The sequence below is a fragment of the Crassostrea angulata genome, chromosome 7 (assembly GCF_025612915.1).
Source record: "Crassostrea angulata isolate pt1a10 chromosome 7, ASM2561291v2, whole genome shotgun sequence".
Lineage (NCBI taxonomy): Eukaryota > Metazoa > Mollusca > Bivalvia > Ostreida > Ostreidae > Magallana > Magallana angulata.
Window position 1 is genome coordinate 20,513,848 of NC_069117.1, and position 22,270 is coordinate 20,536,117.

The following is a 22,270-nucleotide window of genomic DNA, read 5'->3' on the forward strand; positions in this document are numbered from 1 at the left end:
ATTATTGACCATTAGTAAAGTAATTCTATTTAAAGATAGTTTTAAAGTTGCAGCTTTTAAACAATATCAAGCAAAAAAAACCAACCATTTCCATTGTTTTAATAACTGTCCACCACAATTGCCCTAAAACTTTTAGAACTTAGAGTGTAAAGTCTCCTAAGGAGACACAATTTGATGAGTAATCTTTACATGCATTGTTTACAGAACAGTTCAAAGTTAAAAACTATCACTGCACTAGAGTGCGATTTTTTATACATGCTGAAAAAAATATGAATTTATGAAAAATGTATGACAATATAGCTAAATAAAGCTACTCTGAATAGCAATATAAAGCTATATAGCTTATTCAAGCTATATAGCTAAATCAAGAGATTGTACTGGACCTGCTATAACTAACATGGCAAACAATTTAATTAGACTAGTTTTCCAGCATTTGATTAGACAATCAGCACCAGCTTCCTTTCAATCGGAGATGCATAATCCATAAAGTTTATATGTCCCTGTTACAATCGAAACAATATTGTTTAAATTTATGAAAAAGTTATTTTGAAAATAAACACAAACTGTACTCAACAGTTTCAACAATTTATTGCCATTATTTAAAGGTAGGTCACAGTACACTCGCTCGCAAAGCTCATAGGTATAACATTCAACATCGACTTCGATGTGCAACACATACTTACAGTGATTTCTTGAGCTGGGAACACGTCCTAAAAGTTTGGTAATTCTTACAACAGCAAACAGTTATGAAAGTTTTGCAGAACTCTGAAACTGCGTAGACTCGATCTTATGTAAACAAGCTGACGTCACACATCATTTTTAGTAACGCGTACTAAAAGTGTTTCGGATGACGCATATGAATTTCATCGCCTGTGTTTCAAATTAAAAGAATAATTTCCTTCGTAAAAAAAGACGACAAATTGAATAAATTTAGAAACACTGCATATCATAGATCGGTAAAGTTAAGAGGGGGTGTACATATGTTTACATGCTTTAAAAGCGGATTCACCGCCGACGACGTGCATCATAGTTCCTATGACAAATGTGGACGTTTCTGCCTCACCCCCTCCGCAACCAGCTTTGGAACAAAAAAATAAATCGTTTGATATGTAACTTGGCACACGTACATCCAATTATCAGACAAATGTTACGAAAAAAATTACACATTAAAATCTTTTAAAAGAACAAACTTAAATGATGAAGAATAATTGTTTTCATATTAACTACCTTATAGAATTTTAAAATACAGGAGATTTTTTTTTTTTTTGCCTCTTGCATGAAAACTAACAAGGTGGCAACTTATAAGACAGTTTGATCAGGTGAGGTGTGAATGTCCACGCGCGGATCCAGAAAATTTTTCCAGGAAGGGGGGGGGGGGGTGTTCGCAGGATAATTGAGTTTGCCGGGTGGGGGGGGGGGGTGTCCGAGGCATATTTGCGATAATTTTACTATATGTAAATTTATAAATTTTCATTTTTTAGGGGGGGGGGGCTGCCCCTCCCAACCCCTCTTGATCCGCGCATGTTGTCGTCTACATATTATGCAAGTGTCGAAATCTTCCGTGTGAATTCATTAAAGTCTCTGCAGTGTGTGTTTATTCACCAATCAAAGGCCTTCGGGGAGGGGGGGGGGTATGCATTAAAACAATAAAACAACATGAATATAACAAATAATGGATGAAATATAAAGGTATTGTACTGTTAAGTAAGCATAGTAAGTTACAATGGAAGGAACATCTGATATTACACATACAAAGTTGTCATACGCATGCAAGGGTATACATTTATTTGAAGGTACAGAAATAAATTATAAGTACACAATCCCTTGCTCAAAGCAATACGTTAGTATTGATACAGACATGTTATATTAAGGCCCCTAATATGTATCTGTATTCCATACACAATTGTATGTAGACTATTTTATTATAATAATTATTAATTTGTGATATATTTTCAATTAGGTAGGACAGTAGGACTATAGACTAAGTACGTTTAAATGAATTCCAAATCAAATAATATATGTATCCACGTATGTGGAGAAACATTTAACAACCCTCAGTTTTAAGTCATGTATAATAATTGAAACATAAGCATATTGTCACTGAGATGGCGGCATTTCTTTGATGCCGGCAAAGCGACCCGGCGAGCTCTAATGCGGTCGTATTACAGGGGTGCTTCGACGGCATGACTTTGATGCCGGCTATGCTACGAGCGCCTGAATTTAGATACCTGCTGATAAAAAAAAGACTGTCACAAAGCAGGAAATTAACGGTATTTCTAACCGGGCTCTATATTTGTAGTGAAAAAAAACCCCCGATATTATTTAAATTTATGATAAAATTTAAACGGAAAACATTTTAAACCATCATTTTCAAGATAAAATCGTAAAACAAACCACAATTAAGAAAGAAAAAACGTTCGACACTCGGGAACTGAACCCGGGTCGCCTGGGCACAAGTCCACCACTTAAGCGACTGAGCTACGCGGACTCTCGCTTCAAAACTTTGAAGCCTAAAATCTCGAGAATGCGTGAATCGATTTTAAAACGGATTTCATATTCTGAAGTGATTTATGTGCCTCTATCGAATAGTAACAGAAAAAAATTTTCAACACAAAAAAGTTAAAAAATGACTTTTTTTGTTTCCTTCCGGTGACGACCGAAAGTGACGGCGGACGTTCGGATATGCGTAGTACACTGCGGCTGGACACTTTCTACCATCCCTGAAAATTTGAAAGTTCTATCTTAAATACTTTTGGAGAAAACTCGTGAACAAGCAAAAACATAAAATCTTTAATATCTCGGGACCGGAAGTGACGACCAAAAAAATCCCACGCACTTTTGTTACAAATTTTGTCATAAACAAGATCTGAAAGTTTTATCAAAATCGGCTGAAGCGTTTTTGAGAAAACGTGGGAGAAAAAAAAAATAATAATAACTAGACGCGATCTCGTTGCGAGCAACGAGTAGGTCTTCCGTTTGAATTGCAAGAGCAACAACTTAGATCCGATTTTTCAAATTAAAGCTGAACACCGCTCGTAAATAGGCAGTGTCCGCCATATTTCTCTTTCATTACTGCTGTTCCTACAACCCTTATGTAAGGCGAAGACCTCGAAACAGTTTAAAGTAATTTGTTGTAGAGGCTTCACCTGTGTGGATGTACAACTTGCCTCGTCGTATTACTCAAACGCGATGAAATTATCAAGTTGTACGCACTTTTTTTAAAGCTAAGAGAATACTTACATCAAATAAATTGGTCAATGCATTATTTACAAAATTTACAAAATTTATGAAACACTATAATATTCATCGTTGGTGACCTACATGTGATTCACATCGATTATCTCTATCATCACTTGAGAAAACTTGTGGACTCAAAACCGTGGTTTGCGATGATGTATAATATTTGGCGTTATATTTCCTGACCAGCAACAAGAATAGAAAATGTCAAGCATTATGATCATTTTGATAAACTGTGACAACAATAGCTTCATGATAACTAAAGTACGTGGACATTTTGTTAACTTCCACTTGCAAAGATCCAGACACATACACGTGGTCAAGAATTGTTGCTCCTTCTGTTGTATTGAAAGCAACAAGCTGCCTAAACCCCTCTTTTGTCATGAAGGATTGTATTGGTCCTTTTTTGTGTGCATCCTCATTGAAGTCCCCAACGCAAACAATGTTCCAGTTTTTATTCCTATAATGTTCAATTAACTTTTGAAGGTGCTGTAGAAACGTGCATACAGTGGTAGTGCTCGGGCGATATAAAGTAAGAATTACTGTTTCAATATTTTGTAAATGAACAGCAATACCTTCAATATTCTTCACAGGAAGAGGATTAGCTTTATTATCATGTCCATTGCTTTTGATATACACAGCAACACCGCCACCCTTTCCAACACTTTTGTTTTGCATATCTGTAGACTGATCATCGTATGCATTTCCTCTAGCTTGAGAGTGGAAAGAAAATCCATCTAAGGAAAAGTTGAAGAGATTTTCATTTGGTCTCAACCAAGTCTCTGTCAAACAGATTATATCTGCTTCTGTAAAACGCAAATCGAGCTGCAGATTTAAAAAGTGTGCTTTAAGACTCTGAATGTTGTGAAGTATAATTCTGGTACACAGCGATGACCTCTCAAAGATATTTGAAAACCTCAACTTCGTCATATCAAAAAGGGCATTTTTTACTTCAGCATCAGCGTATACCTTTTTCTCTAATGTTTTGACATCATCGGTTTCGATGAATAATCCGTCTTTGGATCTCACTCTTGTTAGCGCAACATATCCTTGACCTGCAGAAAATGTTCGGTCTAAATTGACAACGACTTTGTCAACAGTCATTCCTTGGACCTTGTGAGCTGTACACGCCCATGATAATCGTAGAGGAAACTGATGTCTGACATATGATTTTGATTTTTTTTCCACCACTTCCTCTTGCACCCTCTCGATTAAAACAACATTTCCCTGTGATGTTTTTCTTCCAGTATGTTTTCCAACATTCTTGTTATCGAATATCACCCCAACTGCAAGAACATGATCTACATTTCCGTCTTTCAAAATGAAATTTGAAATGTTTCCCATGACACCGTTTACAAGTCCGTCCTCTACATTACAATTTCGAGTAAGCATTACCCGTGCATTTACCGCAATCAAAAGGGAACTGGACAGACCGTCCGTTTTTGATCTAGATATAGGCTTTCTTCTCAGTGTTAGTTTCCCTGTTGCTGTGTCTTTTTCGAAATCCCGAGCATCAATCTCAACAAATTCCTTGCAACTTTTACGCAGCATTTTAAGATTGAAATTATTTACTTCGTCGTTCGTAGCATATACATGCAACACGTCCTCTGGTCCCTCTCTAACACATTCATGAAGCATGGACAAGGTGTCAGTTTTAAGAGGTTCCCGCAATTCTCGTGTACGGAGAGAATTAAGAATTTCTGCAAATGGTACATCCTGTTTTTGTCTCATGATTTCTGTTAACTCGACAACTTTGAATAATTCTTGCCAGTGATCAACTGGATATGAAATGTTGCTTTTGTAGAGTCTTTCATCTTTACGTTGTTTCACTGGAGGGAGCTGGTAAAAGTCGCCTACCGCAATGACACTGACTCCTCCAAACGGCTTTTTGCTTTTTTTTATTTGCACAAGTCTTTCGTGGATATAATACAGCAGTCTCTTGTAAACCATAGACACTTCATCAATTACCAGAACACTCAGATCTCGAAGTTGTACTCTTATTTCACTGAGAATCTGTTCTTTTAATGGTTCATAAGGTAGACGCATATACTTTGGCAATGCAAAAAGGTGATGAATTGTATTTCCACCAATGTTGAATGCAGCTGTTCCTGTGAAAGCAGACAACAGAACTGATAAACTATCTGGCGTCGACAAGTTTTTTGCAAGCAAACGTGAGGATTCATAATGAATTGCCTTAATAACATGACTTTTTCCTGTACCTGCACCACCTGTTATAAATATGTGAAAGGGGTCTGGGTTTTGTCCTGTTGATTTTTCTATACACCAGTCTCTTATATAATAAAAGATGTTTCTCTGTGTCTCATTTAGGTTTTGGATTATCTGCAAGGCTTCTTCTCTGGATTGGTTATTTTGTTGGACTTTGAACATGACATCAGCTGAGTTTGCCTCGGTCTCCATCTCCGGTATTTCATCGACATGATCATCCAACACATTCAGTGTACTTCTTTCTTCAATACATTCCTTTCGTATCAATTCAGTTTCTGGACATAAACTTGCCCATGCATCCTGCGGTTCTCCGATAGTCTCAAATGTTTCTTGTGCGTCCGCTATCATTTCTTCATTTTCTGCAAATTTTGCATGATTTGTATCGACCAATATCTTGACTGCTTGTAATGTCTTATCATTTCTCACTTTAACATGGCCATTCTCATAAAATGTCTGATAGAGATCAAAACCTGTTGGTTTTAATTGAGTTGTTCTCTCGTGAGGCAGGAAGAGCTGTAGGAGACACTGATAATATTTTTCAGACATTTTGTCAACACTAAACCGTGGGTATCTAATTACAGCTGGTTTTGTTCTGGTTCTCTTTTGTACAAATCCCTTTGAATTTTGCAATTCAAATACATTTTCATTTGGAGTCTTTGGAACCTGAGACTTTGCAAGAACGCGGTATTCTGAACAGAATTGAGCCAAACACATGTCGTGAAACATTATCTTGTTTGGTCGATTTTCATACCTTTCAACAATATTTGTCATCCATAAATCCTCTTCCTCATTTCCATCGTCATTGGCTTCTTCTCTCTCCTTATGTGTGGCTCGTTTTATCTGAGAAAGTGGTTTGGTTAAACGGGTTGGGTTTTCTCCCACTGGTATAAAAACAACCTTCCTCGAACACTCTTTCATTTTCAAATTACAGACACGATAAACAGCTTCTTGTGCACTCACTTCCCGATGTTTTAAGTAGGCAGACCCAATTTTTTTCAATGTTTGGCGTGCTTCACAGTTCCCTTCCTCGGCCTCTATCTTTGTTTGTTTCAGCAACATCCCCATTTCTCTTTCAGATTTTGAGATATAAGAAATGATATAAACAATGCAGCTAAATGGATCTAAAACAAATTGAATGTCCATGTTTGCATCCCAGCACCTTAATAGACATGGGTTGTACTGGTTGGTCCAGAGCTCACACGGTTCTCTTTGCAGAACAATTGCCTTCTTTTTTGTAATAATGTTATATGCTGTTTCATATTGTTCTTGCGTCAATCCCAATGCATTGAAGATTTCGCCCACTGTGCTTGATGAATTGCTGTCTAGTTGCATTTCATCCCAGACACGCATTAGCATATCTTTAGCAACCCTTTTCTCTGTCTCATTTTTTGTTTCTGTTTCAATATTTTGATCTATTTCATCAGTTTCAGGTGAAGTGATGAATGTGCGTACAGAAGGCGGTCTAGGAAAATTAAACCTGCACTCTGAGCCCTTCTTTCTGCATGACTTGGAGTGTTTTTTACTGTGTTGTTGAACAGCCAGCACAATGCTTCTTAGCTCAGCATCTTCCTCCTCCAAAGGAACTGCGCAAGATACATATTTATCGACGAAATTACACACTGCTTCCTCGCCATCTTGATCAATTTTAGGAGAGTTTTCAACCCAATATAAGCAGTGCATGTGAGGCGATCCTCTTTGTTGAAACTCAACTCTCTGAAAAAAGTCTATAACTTTTCCAATTGGTTCCGATGGCGATAAAATGACATCTTTCTGAAACACGTGGAATCTCTGTTCAAACATCCTTGCAACAGTAACTGGATTACTTTTTAGTACTTCGTTTTTTTCAGACCAATCTAACAAATCTGGATCTCTGTGATCATTCTGTTGTTGTAAAATTGTTCTAATAGAATCATTCCATCTATGTTCAGCAGCAGAGAACGAACAAAACCATGTAGGTATTCCCAACTGCCGCAGCATTGCAAAGAGATCTTTTTGGGCTGCAGACCAATATGCCGGTGTTCCACGAATAGGCTGCATAAAGCGTAATGCCTCGTCATTTCTCAACAGCTTTGAAAGGGTCTCCGGATCTTGTAACATGTCTGGTGTAACTAATTTATCACTCCCAATCTTTGTGACAGATTTTCGAATTGAGATTTGAGTTTTCTCTATTACTTGATTCAGTTCTGACAAATACTGGCTGAAAAAAATGTAACTTGTATCTTTAGCAAATCGGTTATCTGCATTCATTAACCGGTTGTTGAAATATCTAGATAACGTTATCCTTTCCGGCCTATCGTCATTCCATGAGAACTTTCCGCTAGGAAAAAGGTATGGAAAGGATTTAGCTTCATTTCCTGGTTCTTGCAACATGCGAACAGGATTCTTACCTTCTCCAGGTGCAATACTGTATATGTCATCAAAGAAATGATCTAAAACTTCCTGTGCAATATCCAGTGGCTGTAAACAGGTGTCAGTAGCTAATTCTTGGTGTTCTACATCATCTAATTGTACTTCATCAGTTACTTCTGTAACTTCTTCACCAAAATCATTTTCTTTCCAATTCTTGTCTATTGTAACACTTGCATACCATTTGTTATTCTGTTTCAAGTAATCTAAGGCAGCAAAAACGTGCTTTGGGTCTACAAACTGATATTCAAAATATCCTTTGTAATTTAATTTCCTTTTCAATTTTACACGCAACAACAAATTTTCATCTTCCTTCAGCGGTAAATTTGCTACCTTTTTCATGTCTGATGGCACACAAACAACCGGTCCATGAACATTCTTCTGACCACCATGAGGAAGCCCCATTACCTTCATAAAAGGTATTTGTAATGCAATTAGGTGTCTTTCGAGGCTATTCAAGTCGGAAAGTTCCTTCGGAATATCTTCCAAAATCAAATTGTTCACGGTCGCCTCTGCTGGAATTTTTCCTTTTAGAATCTTCCTATGACAGGTAAAGCAAATCCACAATGATGATCTTGTACAGTTCGGAAGGCAAAATTCTGAACACTGATGCAAATATTTTGTCTGTATGCAGACTTCGGCTGCTGATGCTCCTTCTGTGTTCTTTTCATAAGATGGGGGATTGCATCTTTGGACTTGATTTTCAAACAAGAGCCGATTACAACAACAACATATGTAATTAATGCCTTCCTTTACTTTACACCTAAACAAGGCTGCTACTTCCTCTTCGTTATCTAGTTTTTGTCTTTTTGCTCTTCTTTGCTGTATTAATGCATCTTTTTTCTTTAATCTGACATTAGAACTTGATGCATACATTTCTTTACTATAGACTTTAGCTCTTGTTCTGAAGCCATCATCTGTTTCATACTTCATTGACCTTTTCCTAAGATTTCTTTTCCTGTATGATTCATCAGTATTGTATCTCCGAATACTTGCAGAATTTACACGCTTTTTGTGAGCTTCATCACTATTGTAGATCTGCTTACTCCTAATCTTAACATTTTCTCTGTGTTTTTCATCTGATTGGTATTTAATTATACTTCTCTTTTTCATCTCTTCTCTGTGTTTTTCATCTGATTGGTATTTAATTATACTTCGCTTTTTCATCTCTTCTCTATGCTTTGCATTAGTTTGATATTTCACTGTACTTCTTTTCTTCATCTCCTCTTTGTGTACAGGATCTGTTCTGTACTTCTCTTTGCTTCTCAGTTTTACATCTTCTCTATGCGAAGTGTTTCTTCTGTATTTCTCTGTGCTTATCTCTCTCTTAACATCTCGATTTTTGTCATACAACTTCTTACTTCTTTCTCTGCATTTGGTATCAGATCTATATTTTTCCTTGTATCTTTCCTTCACAAATGATTGGTAATACTTGTCTTCTCTATATTTAAGAGCCGCTGCAGCTAATTTTCTGTTTCGTAGTACTGGGTTCTGATTATATTTCTCTCTCTTTATGTTTTTCTGCTTTTCATAAGAGGTTAATCTTGATGAAGATTTCCTGATATTCCTCCTTTGCATAAAATGTTCTTCAATTTTCTCATGCATAAGTACTGTTTCATTTCTTTCCAAGTTGACATGCATAGAAATCACAACATTGTAATGGTTTTGATGTAAATGATGCAAATAAATTGCTCCACGTCTTTTGTTCAGACACTTGGTAACCATGTCCCCCGAGAACTTCAGCCATTGACCTCCAGAATATGTAAAAATATCAACTCTCAAAAAGTGTGCCATAGCCAAAATTTCTACCTCAGTTGCCCATGTCCCTTCTTGTCTCATCAACGAAGCAGAAAGATGACTCTCAATAGACCCCTCTCCATTACGTAAAAATGTTTTGAATAACTCTTGATTTGTCATCATGTGTCCGCAAACAGCACTTCGAATGGAACTATGAAAATCTTCTGAGTTTGATACACTATAGGAAACTGCTCTGAAGAAACAATTACCATCTCCAATAATTTCTTTTTCTGTTGCAGGTGAAGTTAATTCTTTTTCTACAACTTGAGAGATATGTTCATTTTCAATGCACATTAAAGGAACATTCAGTTGTTCACACAGATTCCTTTTGACATCTTCATTTAGAGGCAAAAACATAAACCGTTCGATTTCATGAGATAAAATCATAAAATCATCATTCTTCAACATTTTATTGTTCCCTTTTGACTCTCTCTCTGCATCAACAGTCCTAACAAGTGATTCAAAATTACTATCTGTGTCTGTCATAACAGCAGTTTTGCAATACACCCCAGTTAAATTACAAATCACGTTCGACGAGTATCCCATTGAAATAGCTAAAGAATGAACATGCATATACACCTGTCCCAGATCAGCTAGAAGAATTCTTGTGCTTTTCCCATTTTCATTCACCATTCCATTAACAGACCTTGAGTGAGAATCAAACAGAAAAAAACCATGTTCAAATTTGCCAATTAAAAAAGAGTTTCCTCCATAACAAACAAAACAACCATCTGTCTCTCCAAGAGATATTTCTAATGCTTCATTCAGTGGCAAGGCATGAAAATCTGCATAATTCAATTCATCACTTGGCAAAATCACACTGGTCAGTGGCTCATCTGCTTTGAAAACATATGACATATCAAAACATTCAAAAAGTTGTGGTAATTCCTCTACCAACAAGTATGTATTATTTATAGATGAACTTCTTTGCAGAAATGTGTACAGTTCATTGCCTGTAATAAGTATCTGGTCCATGTCTTCTGATGTCCAATACACTGTGTTTTTCATTTTGTGATAAGAAATACTTGCCAGACAATTTGCAACACACTGAGTACCAGCATTTTCTCCAAACATTATGTCTCCCTGATGAAAAGTCCCTTGAATTACTTTTTTTGAGACAAAATTAAAGTTTTCATTACTTGGAAAATTAGCCTTAACTATCAAATTTTTTCCACAAGCAAATTCATTGTCATTGAGATTTCCTAGCATGTTATTCCTTTGTGATGCAATAACATTCCTTTGCCTCTTTCTCCCTCTTCCAGCATTTTTATTTACTTCAAGATCATTCTCATTTTCTATTTTGCCATTTATATCCTTCATTGTCCTTGTCTGTTGATTCTCATACAGATTCACATGTATGGCAGTTACACGTTTTTCATTCATATTCTCTGTAACCTCACTCTCTTCATTCTCATTAAGATTCTTTGATATCTCATTATGGCTGTCATACATATTCTCTGATATCTTAATGCACTGGTTTTCTATAATACTTTCTGATATCTCATCATATATATTCTTTGATATCTCATCATATATTTCCTCTGATATATCATTGTTCTGGTTCTCATATATAGTTTCTAGTATCTTGTGTTCATTCAGAATACGTTTTGTTTTTCGTTCATTATCCGTTTTGTTTCTCGTTAAGGTTTCCTCATCTTTTAGAATACTGCTGGTCTCTTCCTCCCTGGAGGTATCCAGCTGCGCCTGACCTGCTGGACCAGACACGTGCACGGTGTCCAGTCCAGGTGCCCTCGGTGGAGCACAAACCCACGCTGGGGAGTCAGGGGACGGTGCCTTGTCCTGTTCACGGACAAACAGACGACTTCCTCGAGGAGATGGCAACCTCGAGGCAGGTGAGTGCATTCTCTCGCGAAGAGAGGCCTGCACTCTGGCCAGGGGTTTTTTACTATTAGGAAACCCCATGGAAACCTGCCCCAGAAAATTACTGGGGGGAGCAGAGATTGCTCCATCCACTGGTTCAACAGAAACACTGGACTCTACAACCAGCTCATTGGGAGGAGTGTCTGGATACCGAGACTGCTGTCTCTTCTCCCTCATTCTCATTTTTTGTTTCTCCCTCTGCTTCCTGCCATCAAATGTTTTACGTTTCGGCATCTACAAAATGACAAGAAAAAAACCAAAACAGTGGTGATTAAATTCAAGATTCATTATTCTGAAGGAGTATATGTTCCCTTAAACCCTTAACTTGGACTGAAAGTAATTTTAAGACGACGTAATTTTCTTTCCAAATGTATTGTTACTAGGCTCAAGTTCAACAAGAGTCCCATGGGCTTAATTGGTCACCTGAGTAACAGCAGTGTGGCTTTTGTACATTGATGTGCATTATAATTACAGGGCTGATGAAATCCTTTTTGAAGCTTTATAGTGCAATGGATTTATCCCTTAAGTGTAGTTAGGTTTGGCATGCATCCTCAGCCATTTTAAGATACTAGTATGACCTGAACCGTCTGAACGGGATTCCGTACATTTCCAATAGATGTACAATTGATGTGCAAAATAAAAATCTTGTTGTATTTTTCTAATAAATTACAAAAAAATTCAAAGTACAAGAACTATGCTCATCTCTGATAAAAATAAGAACTTCTTAACTTGAGAACATTTGAGTTTTTATGAATAATTTAAATGTTTTCCTTTGAAAAATTGGAATCCCCCCATCTACCCCCCCCCCCCCATGTGGACCAACCCTACTCCTGAAGAATATAATTTTGACAAATTTTATTCTTCACTATCGGAACTGACTAAAGTTAGAGCTTTTCTAGACAATTTGTGTTTTAGAAGATGATTTTTAAAGATTTTTCCTTACATATTCCTATGTAAAATTTGGACACCCCCCCCCCCCCACCCCCATGGATAATGATTTGAACAAACTTGAATCTTCTCTAACTGATGTTGCTTCCATACAAGTTGCAACTTTTCTACATGATCAGTTTCTGAGAAGATTTTTAAAGATTTTTCTCTATATAATCAAATTTGAAAATTCAACCCCCCCCCCCCCCCCCTGTGGCCCCACCCTACCCATAAGAATCATAATTTTATCAAAGTTAAATCTACCTTAACCACAAATGTTTTCACACAAGTTAGAGCTTTTATGGCTGATCAGTTTCTGAGAAGATTTTTAAAGATTTTTCTCTTTACATTCCTATGTAAAAATTTGACCCCAATTGTGGCCCCATCCTACCCCTGGGGATCATGATTTGAACAAACTTGAATCTACACTACCTGAGATGCTTCGTCACAAGTAATAGTTTTTCTGGCCAATCAGTTTCTGAGAAGAAGGTTTTTAGAGATTTACTCTATATGTTCCTATGTAAAATTCAACCCTCCATTGTGGCCCCACTCAACACCTGGGGATCATGATTTGAACAAACATGAATCTACACTACCTAAGGATGCTTCCACACAAGTTTCAGCTTTCCTGGCTGATCAGTTTCAGAGAAGATTTTTAAAGATTTAATCTATATCTTCTTATGTAATAATCCCCCCCCCCCCCCCAATTGTGGCCCCACCCTACCTTCGGGGATCATGATTTGAACAACTTGAATCTACACTACCTGAGGATGCTTTCACACAAGTTGCAGCTTTTCTGGTCAAATGGTTTTTGAGATTTTTGAAAAATACCAACAAATTTTCTATTATTTTTTAGTATCTTCCCTTGAAAGAGGGCGTGGCTCTTCATTTTAATAAACTTGAATCCCCTTACCTAAGGACGCTTTGTGCTAAATTTGATTAAAATTGGCCCAGTGCTTCTGGCGAAAAAGTCAAAAATGTAAAAGTTTACAGACAGACGGACGCTGGACAAAAAGTGATCAATAAAGCTCACTTGAGCTTTCAAAACCCAAGCACTATGAACATTCTGATATATGTACAATCGATCTGCAAAAAAAACTTCATATTTTAAACACAGGTAATCAAAGATTATGAAGCTCACCTCGACGAACGTGATTTATAAGTATGGCAACTCTCGCATCATATTATTATGTCTAGTTAGTGTACATCTCAAGATCAATTTAATATATTAAGTGTGTTTAAGTAGGACTTAAAGTTACTTGGACATAGACCTGTTCAAAAGACTTTTAACCTGTTTACTGATTAAGAAAATTTTGGTCATTGATAGCAAGTCTGGATGTTTTCATCCATACTGTCTTGTATAAAATCTAGTCAAACGTCTATCAAAAAATTATTTGAATGCGACGATACAACTGATTAACAGCAAACCCCTAAATATAATAAAATTTACTTTTATCAATTTCATTTCCCATTTGAAACAAGATTACCTATGGTATGGTTGTTTGCAAACAAACCAACACCACATCCGTCGATCTGCCGTTTGTGTAATGCTCCACCAAATCAGGTGCAATATCATGTTTACTTATTGCAATAAAATGACAATTTTATCACTTACATTTAATTTGGAGACCGAGTCCAACAAAAATTAAATTTACATAAATTTAATTTTTATCGGGTACGGTCTCCAAATAAAATGTTAGGGAAAACCTAGCTAATATCATATTTGGTGAATTTTTATACCTTATCGTATTTTTACCACCATATCTTGATTAAGCAATGTTAAATGTTATATATTTGCAATGATTTGTCAAAAACCAGGAAGGCACCATTTGGTTTTAGTGTACAATTTAGTTGAATAAATGAAAAAAAAAAACCTTTTAATACTTTAAGAAACTTATTTCTTATGTGCATTTATATGGCAGTGCAGAAAAAAAATCTGGATAATTGCCAACTTGACAATTGCTAGAAGACTGGTTAGCTGAACACCTTAATAATAATCGGTCCAAATTACACCACCCTACACTATATTATCATAAGAGCCGTGCCCTAACACTACAACCTCTGATCCAAAGGCCATGAAATTCATTATTTTGAAAGAGGCACTCTTCCTCATCATAACTATGTACTTAGTTCATGGGCTTAATATCCAGGAGCAGAGAAGACTTTAAAAAAATTACTGTTTTTTCACTAGGTAATTAGTAGAACCCTGCCCTAACACAAGAACCCCTGACCCAGGGGCCATAAAATTCATTTTTTTTTAGGAATCATTCTTCTTCATCATAACTATGTGCCATTACTAAGTTCAATGTCTAAATACCAGGAGCAGGAGAGGAGATTTTAAAAGAATTAATGTATTTTCACTATATAATCATTAGAGCCAAACCCTAGAGCAAGAACTCCTGACACGGGGGCTATGAATTTCACAATTTTGGTAGAGAGCTCAATGTTTATAACAATCATGCCAGCAGTTCGACTGCTTGAGATCCAGGCGTAAAGAAGAACATTTTTTAATGATTGCATAAATTTTGATGGTTTTAGTCCCACCCCTCAGGCCCGGGGGTGGGGTGGGGGGGTTTCAGGGGCCATGAATTTCACAAGTTTTACTACCCTTCAGCCATAGATACTATATGCCAAATTTGGTTGAAATTGGTTCAGTGGTTCCAGAGAAGAAGTTAGAAATGTTTTAAAAGTTTGGAACTGACGAACAACATGACAAACAAAAACAGATGGCAATAAGTCACTTGAGTGATTAAGGTGTCCTAAAAAAAAGAACAAAAATTCTAAACTTAGACCATGAGAATTCTACTCCAATTTTAAAAAACACATTTCATACATTATACAATAGAACATTTTCTTTTTCTAAAATTCTTTCCCGTTAACAAACAATGCTGTTTATTAATTAAACAAAATGAAATCCGTACTATTTAGAAATACATGTCCACTTAAAAAAATTTATAAATCACTAAAGTTTTCAAGTTTCATGATTAAATGACAAACAAAAACTCTTCAATTACAAATTCTTTCAGTATATGCCCTAAAATTCAAAGATTGTCTGAATCTAATGAAAATACACACTACCATCTTAAACACATGTTTGTACTTTGTATAAAGAACTAACTTATATATACACTTCTATCCTGTATTCAACAAGAGGCCAATGGGTCACATTGCTCACCTGAGTAACATTACCCATAAGTCTAATAAAAGCAGCTACATGTAACTCTAATCAAAGTAGCTTTATAAAGTCAATAAAATATTTAAGCCAGTGCTGTTTCAGTGGTAGTTGTGTCAAAAACTAAAAGTAAATGCTTTAATACATAACATTTATATTTTCTACTGTATTTGTCTGTGATATCATTTGGCATAAAAAAAAAATAATTGTTTGTTTCCGCTTTCATGCTGAAAAAAATTTTTCAAATATTTTTTTTCCTTTAATATTGCATTATCCATACATGCAAGTTAGATACTGACACTGCTGAATGGTAAAAAATGAGAAATACTTTTAATATCTTTCCTGACTATTAAGCTGGTCTAAAGAAAACACAAAAATGATATAATATATCAGACAAATACTTCCTCTGCCAGTGATGAGAGTATTATTAATACATGTATCTACAACACAAGGAAATATACACCCATTTTGAAACAAAACATTTGAGTTACACTGATTTGAAAAGAGTAATTGCTACAAGCGTTTTTGTGACCAAAATTTTGAGTAATTTTCTTCCAAATTGGATAAAAATGCAAATAAACGATTTTCCATCAAAATTCTTTTACCCGTAATAAAAGTTTTGAGTCGGCGTAAAAAAGTTAGGGTAGGTCGGGAAAGTGATAACAAACAACTTTTTTATGCCTTACGAATCAATTTTGAAGCATAAAACATAATCATTTCATAAATGATGAGTGACACAAAATGGGCAGGTCTTATAGCATAATCAAGAAACATATGGCTGCATTGTAATACATAACAGGTGCTACATAAAGAAATAGTGACTTTAATTTATGTTGTTTTAAAGTGTAGAAATTGGAAACAATATAAATACATGTATAAGTAATAAAGACTCTTTATTTGAATATTATGAGGTGATGATTCCGGTCGAAGTGAGGTCAAATCTATCATACAGCCATTCAGGCTTTATTGGATTTGACCACGCCCCAACCAAAATTATCGCCTCATAATACTCGAAGAATGATTCCTTATTCGATAAATAATATTCCAAATGGTAGAATTGCAGTTCTTAATAATTAAAAATATTTTGAATAGGGATGTCAACAAGTAATCAAGTCCTTGACTATCACTAGTAGGTCATTAATCATTGACTAAAATTTACTTGTTATAAAGTGGGAAAAAATCAAAACATATTATTTTAACTCCTCACATGTTCTTTTTGCAGCATTCTTAATTCCTTACAGTCTGTTCCATTGGTGCTCCTTGAGAATTTTTTTTTAAAGTGGTTAATATATCGGATTTTTTCATTTTGTTGAAAATTCCTGAATTATTTATTATTAACAAATACATGTATAAAATGTTCTTGAAAAAAAACCAATGAATTAATTTAGGAAACATATGAAATCTAAATAGAACATCTAACTTATTACTTTCAATTGCTATGAGTATAACCAATTTAATTATCAATTAGCAATCAGACAAAGGCATTGCAGCCATTACGATATTGTGATTATAATTATAAGTGAAATGGAATCATCATATACTATACTCTGTCCCAAGTTTTTGCTTCCACCACCTGTCACTTAATATTTCAATAATCATATAGACCTCTGTGCTCATGCAAACAACATTATCCGCTATTCTAATATGAAAAATGTCCAGATTATCTGTTTTGAAGTGCCCCCTCAACAGCTTCAGCTTTCAATACACAACCCAAAATAGAACATCTTCGCTAGCCAAGGGTTTTCGGTCCACTTTGCTCCCCATAAACCCTTGGCAGATTTCGTTACGAAAACTTGGTGACAAGCTTCATTTTATGATTAGCTGCAGCTGCGAGTAGCTGATCCAATCGCAGTGCTTGAAAATATAAACTTTAAAAGAAAATATGTGTGATCTTTGGTAAAACATTCGGTGCTTTTAACCAGTTGAGACACAAGTTCTCGGGTACAGTGCCTCCCCAACGATGGTCGAACCAGATCACTTTAAAAACCATTATATGTTACTGGGATTGAACATAGTTCTATAAACTTGTCAAGGCTCGCATGCTAGCATGGGAAGTAAACATGGCGAATATAGAATTAAAGATTCCTATCCCGCTAGTATATATACGTTTTTGCTTGTGGTTATTGCTTATAAAGGTTCAATGAGCTGCGTTTTATTTGATTTCTTTGCTACGCAATATTCAAGACAACAATACCTGATTTTATGGCATGAAAACTTTCATATAAATCGGCAACTTTTTCACTCCCGGTACCGGTCCTTACTAAACACTATGAATAAAACATCTCATGCTTTCCCTAGATTATAACCATAATTCATATAAAATAGCATCGTTAATCATGTTCTGATATTCGGTAATCAACATGTATTCAAGTTGTATTAATGCCATGATGTGTATATAACCCGTTGTTTAATTCGATTAAAATATATCTGAAATTTAGGACCCAGATTCAGCATCCAAGTCTTTCAAGTCCATAAGTCCAGATGCATCATCCATGCAAGTTTGGTGAAGATAGGACAAGTAATAACTTAGATACAGGACCTGCAACAAAAACTTTAACCAGGTCCTGACGCCGACACCGAGGGTATAGCATAAGCTCCCCATGACTTCGTCTCGGTGAGCTAAAAATGATGGAAGCAATAATTTGGGATACTCTATATGAGAGCGAAGCTGTAAATGATCAGAAGGACATTAAGGGGGGAGTTGTCCAGCATTTGATTAACATGCATCACCAGCTTCCTTACCATTTTGAAGGAATATTGTATAAATTTTTTAGAAAAAAATATAGATAATTAACAAAAAAAACCCGTTCTCTACAGTTTCACAATTTATTGCAATTAAAATGCAGCTAAGTTCAACAACCTTCTGCAGCAGAAGTACATCATACTTCTGCCGCTAGCAGCTCAAAAGGGTAGCCCCAAGATGTTTAGGCCCTTCATTGATAAGACGCTTAGGCCCCAAGATGTTTAGGCACCAGCCTACATTTTTCTAACTTAATTATAATTTTCATTTTATTTTTTAAATGAATAATGGTTTAGGCACCAGCATACATTTGTCTAAGTTAATTATAATTTACATTTTATTATTTAAAACTTCATTTACAAGGTGGTTTATAAGGTGGTTAATGTGTATTTTTACTGCATATATATATATACTGTAAACGTCTTTAATTTCATGTGTCTAAAATTTCACGATTTCCTGTATAAGTACCTTTCACAGTGTTTTTAATTTCACTGATAATCGATTTCTTATCCTAGAAAAGTAAATCCTGATTATAAATAATCTGATGAGTGATGAACCTGCATCATGTAATTTTGTTATTTTCTTTTGTAAAACGTAAAATCAAAGCCTTGTTTAGGTAAAGTGCTATGAGAATAATAAAACATGTTTGTGTCGAATGTAATAAGCACTGGTGTAAAATGCGCATTTGATATTTTGGGCACGAAAATTATGGGGGAAACGTGTGTGAAATCTGTTAGAAAGAAGTACACCGTTATAATCAATCAATCCTAAAATGAGCTGTTCAAGATGGATGCCGATCGCAAACAACTTCATGGTTGTACAGGGGCTTTTGCCCTAGGGAGATGTCCGAGATAATAAGTGAAAATTAGTACCCGTGTTCACAATGGCTTCGATAGGGCCGCAGAGATAAAGATGAAACGAATATTCCGTTATAAAAATTGTTTAATTACGATATTAATTGTATTAAATTAATGTAATACTCATTCTTGCTATTTTTAACGAATTTTAAATATACTATGATTACGATAAACAAGTAGTTACTTAGGCCGGGCTTAAGCTTATTATCTGTAATGGCGGCCTACACGGAGATGGTGAATGCACAGCTGAATATATTCACAGTGGCTAAATGTTCACGGAAAATTGTCTGACCGTGAACATAGTGAAATTAAAAACACCGTAATGTTTTCCACGTCTACAGTATACTTAACATGATATGCTTAAAATGATTGCTTGTTTATTCAATGATTTTGTTTTTCATTGATAATAAAAGAATATAAATGATCTCGATGTGTTTTTGTTTTGCCTGCCAAAGAAATACCAGAGAATAATGTTACAGTCATTTCACGCATATCTTTTACAATTTAATGCTATGCTATGGTATGCGATTTTAATGATATGCTATGAGATTTGTATGGTATGCTATGAGATTTGTATGCTATGCCATAAGAAATTTAAATGAAGGGCTTAATGATATGGTATGCTATGCTATGCTATGCTATGGTATGCTATGAGATTTGAACAAAAACGCCTCCATACACAGAAGAGTTCCACACATTTCGAAGTAAAATAATAAGAAGATAAAGTGTACCACAAATCTATCATGTAAACATTTATTTTTTCAATAAAAACATTTAAAACCGAGTAAAAATAATATTGTATGCTATGCTATGGTATGATATGACAAATGCGATTCTATGAGATTGTATGCTATGGTATGAAATTCCAATGCTATGATATGAGATTTCAATGTTATGCTATGAGATTTTAATGCTATGCTATGCTATGGTGTATGTTGTAAAAGATATGCTTGAACTGACTGTAATAATCTATTTATTAAAATATACATCTACATACCCAAATACAAGTTTTTGAATTGCGAACTGCGTTCTAGAACGCAGTTCACTAATCGATTGCGAAAAGGTCAAAATTTCAAAAAGTAGAGAAGACTTCTTCACCAAATTTTCATGATGGCAGTGGTATACCACCAGTAGATGCCCCTGAAAATTTCGAGCCCCAAATATGAATTCTAACTTTTGAATTGCGGACTGCGTTCTAGATAGAACGCAGTTCACTATTCAATTGCATATTAGCCCGATTCTTAAAAACTAGAGAGAGCTGCATCACCATATTTTCACAGTGGTAGTGAAATACCACTAGTAGATGCCCCTGAAAATTTCGGGCCCCAAATATGAATTCTAAATTTTGAATTGCGAACTGCGTTCTAGAACGTAGTTCACTATTCAATTGCGAACTGCGTTCTAAAAACCGATTGCCATTGTAAGTTTACTACAAATCAAAGTAAATTGCATTTATTGGCTCAAAAGTGCTTAAAAGCCATGTTCTTTTAACTATCAGTTATTATTATAAACAACATGTGCCTAAACATCTTGGGGCCTAAACATCTTACCTGGGGCTAACCGTCTTGGGGCCTAAACATGTTGGGGCCTAAACGTCTGCAATTCCTCAAAAGCATTGAAACAGCTATTTTCGATGTGCAACACATATTCATGATACTTACAGTGATTTCTTGAGCTGGGAAAACGTTCTAAAAATTTCGTAATTCTTAGAACAGTTAGGTAAACAGTTGCGTAGATGAAAGTTTGCAGAACTCTGAACAGCGTAGGTTACTTCCACTATGTAAACAAGCTGACGTCATACATCATTTATAGTAAAGCGTACTAAAGATGATTCGGATTGCGCAAATATGAAATTATAAGTGAGGCGTGTAAAATGTCTATACACGGACAGATAAGATTTTGAATATCAAAATATCAACAAACTTACAATTTAAAAAAAAAAATATATTTAAAACAACAGATATATTACATATCATCATTTAAATTATGTTTAATATATATATATACTTTGAATATGTTGATTCATATTGGGTATATATGTATGTACTTATCAGAACCTCCAAATAGTGTCATTTTTAGAACTCTTATAATGTTGGTCTGGGATCCATATTTTCGCCATAATCTCAATGAGATTCTTATGGTTTGTTAAATATATTATTTACTGAATATAGTTAGAAATTGTGCATGGTTTTGCAAATTTGCATTAAGATATATTTTAATAGATGTAATAAAAAATAGATTAAAAATATTATTGTATTTTACGACTAAACCAAGTGCGCGTTTGCGCTATCTTATCCCCTCTCCTATCTTCTTTAAAATCCTTTTGTAAAAAGACGGCAAAATAAAAACATTAAGAAACTCGGCATATTGTAGATCGGTTGGGAGGGGTTATATATTTGTTTAGTACACATGCAGGCTTTCAAAAGCGGATTCTACACATATGCTTCGATTACCAGACGCATCCCCTCCATTTGTTTACCTTTGCCGGACTCATGCCTGCACTGGCAAGTGGGGGCTTCAAGGCAGACCCCGACTTGTTACTACCTCCCTTGTGAACTTTCCGCATTTGCAACATATATAACCCGGTGCACGTACATCCTATAATCATCGGGCAAATATAACGAAGAAACTGCAGGGGTTTTTTTAAGAATAAAAAAAAGAACCCATTTTTTTTTTAATTTTCATAAGTATCTATTATCTACATCTGAAATTGTAATTACCGAAGATTCTGGAGGCTTCGCCTCCTGCACGATCCCCAACAAGGTGAGAATAAGACAGGTTGATCAAGCAAGGTGTGAATATCGTCTTAATGTGTTGAAGTCTGGCTTGTTATTTCATCAGAGTCCACGCAGTAATTAACAGAAATAAACACGCCTAACTGTATTAATCTTTTAAAACGCTAGTATATATAATTTTTTTTTTAGAAATAAAAATATACCGTTCAAATCGGTCTAAAACGTTGCATAATATTTCGACTTTTTGTTTTTACGCACTAATGCTAAATCAAAGGATAGTTGATATTCTTTT

General features: G+C 35.4%; 1 protein-coding gene across 1 annotated transcript; it reads right to left on the reverse strand.

Moving 5' to 3' along the window:
- Positions 1-3,824: 3,824 nt before the first annotated feature.
- LOC128191225 (uncharacterized) lies at positions 3,825-21,809 on the reverse strand. The gene is made up of 4 exons (XM_052863319.1): positions 21,723-21,809; positions 10,942-11,781; positions 4,207-9,390; positions 3,825-3,974 (listed from the first exon to the last, which is right to left on the reverse strand). Exons 1-4 carry the CDS (start codon positions 21,807-21,809, stop codon positions 3,825-3,827), a joined length of 6,261 nt encoding a protein of 2,086 aa, XP_052719279.1.
- Between the last annotated feature and the right edge of the window lie 461 nt (positions 21,810-22,270).